The 11799-nt window shown below is 42.3% G+C and overlaps 1 protein-coding gene across 1 annotated transcript in view; it reads right to left on the bottom strand.

The window, feature by feature from the left end:
- BATF3 (basic leucine zipper ATF-like transcription factor 3) overlaps positions 1 to 4861 on the bottom strand; it is a 13209-nt gene extending 8348 nt beyond the window's left edge. Inside the window, exon 1 of the mRNA XM_015815961.2 lies at positions 4793 to 4861. Coding sequence (XP_015671447.1) covers positions 4793 to 4861 — 69 coding nt within the window. The remainder of the gene's footprint in view (positions 1 to 4792) is intronic.
- Positions 4862 to 11799: the final 6938 nt, after the last annotated feature.

Raw genomic sequence — 11799 nt, 5'->3', positions numbered from 1 at the left:
CATAAGTCTGGGGGTCGCAACCGCCACCCCGGCTATTACGTCGGCCAGCTCAGGCAGGGCTGTTGATACATAGCAGGGAGCCAGGTATATAATCAACAGACCCACTTGAACCCCTTGCCCCCATTTCACCAGGAGGGACTCCACACCGTCTATCTGAGGCACAGTGGTCTCCCTCGGACAAAGGCTCTCCCTTATAATGGAAGGAAGGAAATCAGGTCATCAAAGTTTTGGAATGTGTTAATCACACCTGGATCCTAGCTTTCCTCCAAGAAAGATAGCAAATACGCACAAAGTCTTTTATTTTATCCTCTTGTGAGGTCAGGTAAGGCTGGGCTAAGTTAGTAGTGCTGCAATAACATAGCAGGCATAATCAATTCAGTTAAAGACCCAATGGCTTGCATTTGCCCAATTTATTAATGTTATGCAGCTTACCTTTGTGAAGTGAGTCTTTTTATTTAGGAACAAACTAATTCAATTGAGATTAAGAGTGTTATGTGAATGAAACCAATGCCGGTCTAAATTGTGTTGGGTTTTTTGGCAGCTGCAGCACATTGCTGGCTCATATTTAAATGATTGTCCACTAGAACTCCAAGATCCCTCTCTTGGAGTTAGGAGGGAAGTTAGGAAGGGCAGTTTGCTATCTCATTTCTAAAGTGTGATCCCAGGAACTTTTGGAGCAACAAATGTTACAGAAAGCTGGGCTCAGAAAGAGTTTGACACAATTAAATCTAAAATCATGAATCAAACACAAAATGTCTGGATCATATTTGGGATAGTAGGTCAAACAAACTGCCACATGTAGTGGGGTTTCTGCTCTACTAAGATGGTAAATGCTTTGCATATCCAAAGGGAAATCCCCATAAGGTATGTTGAACATTCCCAATGTAACTCATGGTTTTACCCCATTCATATATTCTTTAATCTTTTCCTTTAAAAAAGCTTTTTTAGTATGAAAAAGAGTAGAGCCATAAAGTGATGTCTAGCACATTTCAGTAAAATAAGATCAGTTCAAGAGAGCATACCACTAGTTAGAACAGGGGTGTTAAACTGCCGGCCCATGGGCTGGATGCATCATAGCGAAACCGTGCCCACCCCATTGCCGGCAATGGCAAAAAAGTTGCGATACGTTGCGACGTTGCAAGTTTGACACCCCTGAGTTAGAAGAATCATTTTAATGTACCCTTGCTTAATAAAATTTTATATTTGTGATCAGTGAGATGGATGGATGGATAGATAAGAAAATTCTATATGATACAGTGGTATTTAAAATATATTGAACTGCATGCAATCCTGGTTTCGGAAGCAGGAATGTGTGTTAGAATGTAATTTGATAAAACTGAAGTTTGAATTAGCTATTGCTAATTGCTGTATCCGATACACCAATGTTCTTGTTTTTATACTTTTGTTTGGAAGTCTGAGAAATTCTACACAATTCACCTGTTGCCAGTTTACATGTCTGATTTTAGTCCAACAAAATATCATCTTGCCTATATCATATCTGTGCCCTGTAAGAGCAATGCCACTGTGCCCTGTAAGAGCAATGTATATTTAAACTGCTTGTGGAATCCAATTCAAAATACCTGGATTTGAGGAACAGACTTGACAAGCATAGGCAGGTACATTTTGATTTAAATATAGAAGTAGTATATGAGCGAATATCCACCTCAAGTGCAGTAAGACATCTCAAGTATCAATAAGCCTCCTTGTTATATATGTGTGTGATCTTCAGTGGCATGATGGCCACCAGAGAGGCTGACAACCGCTTCCTTGCCAGGTTGCTCAGAAATGCCCAAGACCCCATAGCAAGAAGATATTATAAGTGATGCTGGAGATATCACACGCAAGAGCCATTGCCTTCCCAAGCATGAGAGATACAAATAGCTGCCAGGTAATAAGTCTTGTAATTTACCAAACATTTAATATATTCAATTGATTAAAAACAGTTTTAAAAATTTCCAAGAGAGCAGTGGCTAAGGGTAGGGGGAAATAAAATTCTTCTATGTAAGTTGGAGTTCTTATTCTTATCTTAAGTATCTTAAATGGCCTAACTCAACTTATACTCTGCAATGCTGTGCAGTCTCCCTGCCTCCTGATCTTTAGTATTCATGGGGAGACCCTCACCAATATCCTCCTTTTTTATATTAAACAAGTGCAAGAGAGACAGAGAGTTTGGCTATAACTCAGAGACCATTCGTTCTAATCCTGGCTAAGGTACACAAGGCACACAAATCAACAGTGACTTTGGGCCAGTCACTCCTATTCCTCTTAGGAAGGAGGCAATGGCAAACCACTTCCATTTTTTTTTTGCCAAGGAAACTGCTGATTTAAAAGCACACACAAAAGTTCAAAAATAATAACATGCATTTAAAGAATATCCGCAGTACCATAAAGAATGGGAGAGAAAAACTGGGAAATTCCTTTTGCATAAGAAAACTGTTTGAGAAATTGGATTTCGTCCTGAGATCAGCTACATGTTACACTCAGATGAGTTTCCATGTCTCCCTGCAGGCACTTCCCAAATCATGTAGACTAGTAGTGAACCATAGCAATGTTACATCCTATATCAGTGGTGGCAAACCTATGGCACGCATGCCAGAGGCGGCACTCAGAACCCTCTCTGTGGGCATGCGCGCCATGCCCCAGAGATGGCAACTGTCCCTCTTCAACCAGCTGCCCCCTAACTTGCCGAGGTCCCACATGGCCGGATGCATCCAAGCACGGCTGGTTTCCCTCCCCCCATTCCATCCCTCCTGGCCTTGCATGCTCTCCTTTTCCTGGGCACAACCCACTGCATTGCCTCCTCAGCTGTCGGCCAGCCATCCAACTCAGAGGCAGCTTCTCTGAACTGCTGGTGGTGGGCTGTGGAGCCCCAGAGTGCACTGGTCGAGGGGCCGGCAGGGTGTGGCTGCTGACAGACACTGTTGGCCCCCATGCGCTCGCTGGCCTCTGTGTGCGGGGGCCGATGGTGTCAGGCAGCAGCTGCCCCGGCCTCGCCTTGCCCTGCAACAATTGCACCCCTGCCCTGCCTTGCCTCACCCCGCAGGACGAGCCTCCTGCCCACCGCCCCACCTGCCAGAGACACTGCATAACTGCTATACACAGCTCTGCAGCTGTAAATTTAATCAATTATGCTTACATCTAATTGCCTCAATCTATACTATACAGGTTATTTATTTTTCATGAGCTGAAATGCCACCTTTAGCTTTTTGTTAGAATAGGTAGCCTTAAAATCTATTAAGTACATAAGCCAGGGGTCTTCAAACTTGGCCCTTTTATGACTTGAGGACTTCAATTCCCAGAATTCCTCGGCCAGTTGAAGTCCACAAGTCATAAAAGGGTCAAGTTTGAAGACCCCTAACATAAGCAATCAAAAGATCTGATAAAGATTATGATCATTTAAACTTAAGCCTGATGAAGGAAAAGGAAGATGGATCTCTGGTCCTGCTAGATCACTTTATTTCATCTTTGACTTCCTTCTACTAATCTCTCCCACTTCAACTTGCTCACTACATGCAAGAACAAAGAACACCCATTTGTTACTGACACTATAGTAAGTGTTATAAATGTTATAATTTTTCTGGTTCACCTCCTTCAGTATAAACATTTAGTCTTGCACTTTCAGTATATTCAATATAGTTAATAAGCTTGTTAGCAACTTGCTACACATTAGTATATGTGCTTGATTCTCCTACTCCCTTCTTCCAACTGGCCTCTGAAAGACCCCTTACTGAACTCTGGAGAGTTGAGTTTTTATCAAGTTTTAGTTGGAAATGACGAGAACTTGAATCCAACACACGTACAGCGTGCTGGATTGCGTAGACTGGTACAGTTAGTACTAAACTAATTGGACCCATGCTAATAACAGCAGTGATTCAGTGATTCTGTTCTTCGTTGTTCATAGAGGGCCTGTCTTTTGGGGATGCCACTTGCTGGATGACAGAGCCGGGGAACTGAAGTTTAAGGCTATCAAAACTCTGCTGGTTCAGACAAAACAGTCTCTAGTCTGGAACTCCACAGAGGCCTACCAAAGAACAGGTGAATAAGATCTGGGTATGTAGGTTTGGTTCCCCACTCCATCCCAACTGTGACAAGTAGGTGAAGGCTAGCCCGGACACCCACCACTCGTAAAATCCTGCAGACAAATATATATACAACAAGATCAATAGCTGTTGATCAAATATTAATTGTTCAAAGACACCTCCCCCCCAATTGCAGAATGATAAACTTATTTCAAGCAGTGGGAAGTTCCATTCTTTTCTCCCTTCTTCTGACTAGAAGTTCCTACCTCCTCCGTTTCTCGAAATAAGGCAAATTCTTGTAATAAGGAGGGGAAGGGAAAGGAAAGGAAGGGAAAGGGAAAATGTGGGGCGTGCGGCGCGATCCATAATTTTATGCACCGCTTTTATCTCCTTCTGGGGTTTTCGTCTCTCTGCTACCCGAATTTTTTTTTAAAAAAATAAAAATAAAGCGCCTTTCCTTCCGAAGAAACCGCGCTAGCACGCCAGTCCTTTCGAGGTGCCGTCGCTGCCCTTCGATCCCCGCCGCTGCCCGCGTGCGAGTGAGCCAGCGAGGTCCGGCGCGTCCACACGACAGCGATGAAAGAATTCCTGCCAGGCCAACGCTTGAAAAGACCCGGGCTGGAACTTGTGATCTGAAGAGCGCGATTCAAAGGCAACGTCTGAATCGCGGAGGAAAGTTTCTCGGAGGCGCGTCTGTCCAACTTTTCTATCCCCTCCTCCCCGCCCCCCCCCCGCCCAATCCCAACCCCGCGCCCCATCGGGCTTCGGTTTACCTGCAGAGTTTCCTCGGACGAGGAACTTCGTTGCAAAGGGCTTCCCGCAGCGGGGATCCCCTGAGACATCCCGGCCGAAGAGAAAGAGGAGGTCGGTCGGACGGCCGGTCAGGAGGCCAAAAGACCCTTAAAGTCCCGGAGAAAACAGCGTAGCCGCAGCAAGCGCCGGGGACGCGCATGGGGGACTCGCTGCACCCGCTGCCGCCTAAGCGGAAAGCCCAAAGAGGGGCATCCCGGAGGCGCGTGCTGCCCTCGGCGCTTCCCCGGCACCTGACCGCCCCCGCCGCCGCCGCCGCCGCGCCTGCTTCCCCAGCTGCTCTTCTCTCCAGCCAGCGCTCGGCGGCCGGGAAAACCAGGAGCCGTTCTGTTTTTCGCCCTGCCCGGCGCCGCCGATCTGCTCAACTCCAGTTCATGGAAATCACGTGGCGGCCCTTGAAACTTCAGGAGGGAACTGGCTGCGAGACCGGGAGGCGGCCTTCTCCGATAGGGAACTGAAAAGAAAGGGGCTTTTCCCTCCTTCCGTCCCGCTCGCGGGCTGTGGGGTTTCGGGGTGGCTCTAGAGCCGGAATCCGCTCGGCTGACGATCGGGCAAGCCGAAAGCTTCCAGCTGAACGTGGGAGTCCGTTCCTTTTCTCGCCCGTCCTCTGCCCCGTTTAAAAGGGCCGCGCTTGTAGGGGTGTCTGACAGAGAACAGGAGGCGGAAACCGGGAGCAAATCCTGAAAGAGTTGGTAGGAAATCGCCTCCAGCGTTTCCACTGTAAAATAAAGGGGAGCCGTTGTTGTTGCACTTGCGCCTGCAAGTGGCAGCGTGGCTGTGTCGTGCGGTCTGAATCGCACCTTTTCACGAAAAGTCCCACTCAAGGCAGCATAGTCTGCATTTAAAAGAATGGCCCGCGCAAAATAAACTGCGTTATTAAACATTTATCTCAGTTAATAATCTTTAGCTTAAAACCTGAATTGATCCACTTTTATTGTGAGCTTTTGTTTCTGTGGAAAGTTAAACTGTAAATTAAACTTCTAAAATATAAAATGCACCGGGAAGTGGATAATTTTGATTATTGCTTATCTAATTGGGTGTATCTCCTTTCCTTCAGACGCTCAGGATGAAGTCCCTATCTCTCTCTCTCTCTCGCCTTTTCCTCTCAGGATAAAGTTGAGTTGAGAGAGGGTGACTATTCAGCTGTGGAAACCTCGAGCTTTGATCTCTGCAATTTAGTCTATCATTAACCAATACACTGATTTGCATTTTATTAGATGCACAAGCTTGCAGGTGAAATGTCTAATGGACAAAACATGCTTTGAAAGGCATGAAACATGAAAAGATGACACAAAGGCAAAAAGCACACATTATGACTTGCTGCTCAACTAACCTTGGAACCTTCCAAGGTTGCAGAGTTATTAGGCTGCTTGTCAATCAAGCTTAAGAGTTGTTGGATATTGTAGAAGTAGATGAAGGAATTCAAATTCTGTATAGAATATTGCCTTGTGCAGTAAGGCTATTAGACATTTACTTCTGTAATTTATACTGACATGCAACAACTCTGCTGAATTTCGAACAGAAATTTCTCACAACACTAATTTCAGAGACTGAACTGAGGAGCTTTTGCATGCCATGGATATACTGTGAAAAATGTAGTTCAAGTTGAGCTCAACTCCTGATTTCATGGGCCATGTAGTTATTTTGGAAGAAATATGGAAGTGGTTTGTCACTGCCTCCTTCAAAGAAATTTTGACTTTCCAATCCCATCTTACCGACTCATATGCCCGATTCTATCTAGGCTCTGTCCTTCCCAAACCACACTGAGAAAAAAGAACCACTACCACTTAGTTAGTATAACTGAATTTTAAAATGTCACAACTGTTTTGTAAAACACAAAAGGCTTTTGCACTAATCTATAACCTTAAACTAGAAAAGCATGAATATAAAAGACAACTGGTTTTTAAAAGCTAAGCTGCAATGGATTTTGAGAGCAGAAAGGACTATTCTCCATTGTCTTTTGCATATTAGAGATCTATTCGTCATAGATTAGCACTGAGATTGACTTTTATAGGACACTTGATAATCATCGTTCCATATTCTTAATATCAAGTACCTTGGAGAGAACCTGCATATCTCAAAGTTCAACATCATGGACAAATAAAATTTTACTGGTGAATATTGGCAAGAAGCCATTAAAAACTAAATTCAGTTAATAGGATATTGAAGTTTAATTAGAAACCAAATTCTATATTCTATTCACTATTAAATTTCAGTATTTTGTTGTTGTTGTTGAAGCTCTGTATACTATAACTATGAAGGCTATATGCATATAGGAATTAAGCAACCAGTTTTATTATGTATCCATCTGAAAACCTAAGCTATATTAAGAAAATAACCAGACGCCTTCTGATGCAATGCCAGTTTACAGTCAAGTTAAAAATATAAAGTTGAATGTTGTGACATTTCAAGTGAAGAAATATTTTTAAACCTTAAAAAAGGACAGACTTCTTCTAACTCAGCCAAATAGTGGCATAATTAAACAGAATTTCCTTGTATAAGTCATTTAAAAGTGTACTGATTTATCTTTCCTGAGTTTCCAAGATATCCTCATTACCTATCTGCAGTTGGAATTTATAGTGCTCTCTCAATCAGAGGCAACATTAATCATCTCAAAATGATAGATATCCACACACAAACACACACACACATTTCTTTGTTCAAATAGCACTGCCTTGCTTCCTTACTTTCTTCTCCCAGCTTTGAAATCCGTTGTTATACTCTTTACAAAATTTAATATATACTTCAATACTCTTGCTGTTATAAAAACTAAAACAGAAAGTCATCCATCAATGTACAATTAATCTTTTACATTTTTCTGAATCTTACAGTCAAACTGCAATGCTTCAGAGTACAGTCATCTGAAAGTATTTACATAAAAAAAAATCCAACACCATAGCTATAAAAAGAACGTCCTCTGAAATACAATACAGTATATAACCTCATTTTTAGACAATTCAGTGACAATTACTTGCAAGTATGTTTAGGACAGCAGAATGATTGATACAAAGAGAACTTGATTTTAGAACTCAAAACTTTTACTTTTAAGGTAGGCTAACTATTGTAACACATAAATCATAAAAGATCATTCCTAGATTTAAACAGCTAAATTTAATTTTTATTTAAAGAAAACAGCATGCTTATTGCTTTACAAATAGAAAATTGCCTTTCAGAATTGTAAGCTAATAGAAGATTCAGATTTTAAAATTAATGCACATAGTAGGGAAGTCCATCAGTTAAGAAATAATAGTGAGTCACAGTTTCATTTTCAAATAATCTGAATATTTAGGAGAATTAACTAATTCCATTAATAGTAGTTTTATTATTGCCTCCTAATTTCAGGAAAATTAGCAAAAAATGGAATAGCATTTAAAACAGCAAGAGGTTCTGAATGATACAGTTGAAAAATACTAGAATCATCTTCATTTTTGTGTACATAGTAACAGAACTAAATCAATTTAGAAATAGAGGTGGGCCCAGGGGGATGGAAATGGATCCCTCTGTTAAAGTACTGAAGTTTGCAGATGATACAACAGTCATTGGTCTCATTCGAGATGATGATAAGTCTGCAAATAGGAGGTTGAACACTCTGGAGCTAAAAACACTTAAAACTGTAGAGATGATAGGAGAGACCTCCTATTCTACCACCTCTTACTATATTAGACAACACAGTGTCAACCATAGAGTTCTTCAAGTTTCTGGATTCTACAATCTCACAGGACTTGAAATGGACGCCTAACATTAGAACCATCATTAAAAAGACACAGCAAAGAATGTTCTTCCAGCATCAAGACAGAAACCTCAGACTGCCCAAGGTGCTGCTGATACAGTTCTACAGAGGAACTATTAAGTCTGTCATTTGTACTTTTATAACTGTCTGGTTTTGGTACAGCAGTTTTAGAACTGCAGAAAAATATTGTAACCAGCCTGCCTTCCATTAGGACCTATATACTGCACAGGTCAGAAAGAGGGCTGAGAAAATATTTACAGACCCCTCACATCCTGGACTTAAATGTTTCAACTCCTTCTCTTGAGACACCTATATAGAGCATTGCATGTCAAAACTAGTTTTTTCTTTGTGCCATCACTCTACCGAACACCTAATTCCCACAGTACTGCCTTATGTCTATTTATCCACATAGTGTGGCTGTATTACTTTTAGCCTTCTCATCTGTTCCACTACCTTCTGTTATTCTGATTATCATTATTTTGATATTATGATTATTATTACTTTGTTGTTTTGCATGTACTCTGAGAGCTTATGCACTGGAGACAAATTCCTTGTGTGTCTATCACAGTGATGGCGAACCTTTTAGAGACCGAGTGTTCAAACTGAAACCCAAACCCACTTATTTATCACCGGGTGCCAGGTGGGTGTGGTCCACTGGGTGGGCGTGGCTGTGGTGGTCATGGCAGACTGGGTGGGTGTGGGCAAGGTGGGCATGGTCACCTCAATGTTGCTCGTGGGGAGGGACGCCTGTGGGGGCCGGGCAGGGTTGGGGGAGATCCAGGGGTACTCTGGCAGGTGGGGCAGTGGGCAGGAGGCTCGTCCTGCAGGGTGAGGTGAGGCAAGGCGAGGCAGGGTGGGGCTGCCATTGTTGCAGGGCAAGGAGAGGCAGGGGCTGGGCAGGCTGCTGCCTGACACCATCGGCCCCCCGCACACAGAGGCCAGCGACCGCATGGGGGCCGACAGTGTCCGTCAGCAGCCACACCCTGCCGGCCCCTCTATTGGCGCACTCTGGGGCTCTGCAGCCCACCAGCAGCAGTTCAGAGAAGCCGCCTCTGACCTGGACGGCCTGCTGACAGCTGAGGAGGCGATGCAGTGGGGAAAGGAGAGCATGCAAGGCCAGGAGGGATGGGATGTGGGGGCGGGGGAGGGAAATCAGCCGTGCTGGGATGCATCCAGCCACATGGGACCTCGGTGAGTTAGCGGGCGGCTGGTTGAAGAGGGACGGTTGCCATCTTTGGGGCATGGCGCGCGTGCCCACAGAGAGGGTGCTGAGTGCTGCCTCTGGCACGCGTGCTATAGATTCGCCACCACTGGTCTATCACATTTGGCCAACAAATTCTATTCTATTCTATTCTATTCTATTCTATTCTATTCTATTCTATTCTATTCTATTCTATTCTATTCTCTATTCTATTCTATTCAAAATAATAAATCATCAGGTTTTTAAAAGCAATATATTTGCTACCTGTGTTTTTGCCATTTTCTTTCCTTCAAAATGTTTTTCTTCAAGAAATAATGAATTCTTGAGGTTTTCTTTTCATTTATTTGGATCAACTGAGTGTTTTTTACCCTTTTATTATTAATTTTATTTTATTTGAAACATTAAAATATAAACTCTAAAAAAGGAAAAAAATACAAACACAAAACAAAACTTGGTAAGTCTACACAAAAAATGTGCATAAAAAGTAAACAAAACAAAACAGACATTACCTAAATTGTCCCCCCATTAATACTGATAAATATATTTCAAAGATTACACCTTCTCTCCCCTTCTGAAGTAGGCACACAATTTATACATTTCTACAACAGTTTACCCAACTCACTTGGCCTGACATCTATTTACTATATGGGAACATAGTTAACAGGTAAAACCAACAGCTAAATTAAACTTCAAGATCCTCAGAAAGTCCACAACAGCTTCTCATCTACCATCAATCACCACAATCATTGTCTCTGGTCTGCCAGGATCAAATATCCTCGACTGATTCTTAATAAGGCTTTTCCTTAAGATATTAAATGGGATCTTTCCTAAGTTGATTTTATTCCCCAAAGTCATAAGTCTTTGTTGTGTATATCTCCAACAGTATTTGCTGTTCAAAAGTCTCCTGTAAGTTGTAATTCAACATCTCTTAACATTTCTTTTCTGATTGAATATAATAAACCATTCTCCAATTTCCATCAATCTTCTTGAGAAAGTCGAGTTCATCCCTGGAAAATTCTATCAACTTTGCCTTTACAATCCATACCTCCTAAGCAACTTGCATTTTCCAAATCAGCTTCATCCTTCAGGTCTGCCGGCAGCAAATTACATTCCTATCCATCTGATACAACTGCTGTTGCATTTGGTTACCTTCTTCGAGGTGGTTGAAAACCACTGTTATTTTATCAAGCTTTTTATCCAAATATTCAAATTGGGCTTGTAAGTTGAAAAGTATTCTTTTTTCCCAACTTTCCCCAAAAGCGTTGTCTTATCGTTTATATTTTGATATAGTCTACGATACTTCAGTAGTTAAACTTTTGCAGCTGAACTTTTACAGCCAATCATAAAAAGCTCCTCTGAAAGATAGGAAAAGCATCATGCAAATTAGCCTTGAAAAACGTTGAAAAGAACTTTCCCAGCATAAAAAAGAGAGATTTTCATCAATTTTCTTTTAAAAATTAAGACCGGACCTTTTAAAAAATTATAAAGTATGAAATCCCTATAGTGAAAGTTTCATACAAATGTAAAAATCAGATCTTTTTCACTACCCAGAGTCTTAACTAGTCATTAACATTTAAAAGTAAAAATCAAAAAAGAAAATATCAAAACATGCTGTTAAAACCTAGGCGTTCTTAAGGCATCAGGCAGCTGGTAGGAAAAGATGGAGGCCCAGCCCTCTGACCACTCCCATTGAAAATTGCAACCTTCTAGGCCCTCTTCTCAGGTAGGTCCACAGTCATTTGAGGGACATTTTGGGCCATTCCTAGTAGCTCCCATTCAAATCCAGGAAGCGTACTGCCAAAGAGCCAGCTTTGGCGGTGAAACCAGGTGGCTGTTAGCAGGGGAGGGAAAAAACCCCTACTGATTCAGAAAGCCGTCTTGGGGGCGGTGGTGGTGGTAGATCAACTAAGTGTTGATCCATTGGCTGTTGCAGGAATTGACTGAATGGCTTCTCTCCTGAGCATGACGTCGAAAGCTGAGAGTGAGAGAGTAAATGACTCAAAGTCATCCAGCTGGCTTTAATGGCTAAAATAAGATTA

The sequence above is a fragment of the Protobothrops mucrosquamatus genome, unplaced genomic scaffold (genome assembly GCF_001527695.2).
Source record: "Protobothrops mucrosquamatus isolate PMUCROS unplaced genomic scaffold, P.Mucros_1.0 scaffold388, whole genome shotgun sequence".
NCBI classification, from domain to species: domain Eukaryota; kingdom Metazoa; phylum Chordata; class Lepidosauria; order Squamata; family Viperidae; genus Protobothrops; species Protobothrops mucrosquamatus.
The sequence above is the reverse complement of the archived record's forward strand: the minus strand, read 5'-3'. Positions and strand labels throughout refer to the sequence as shown.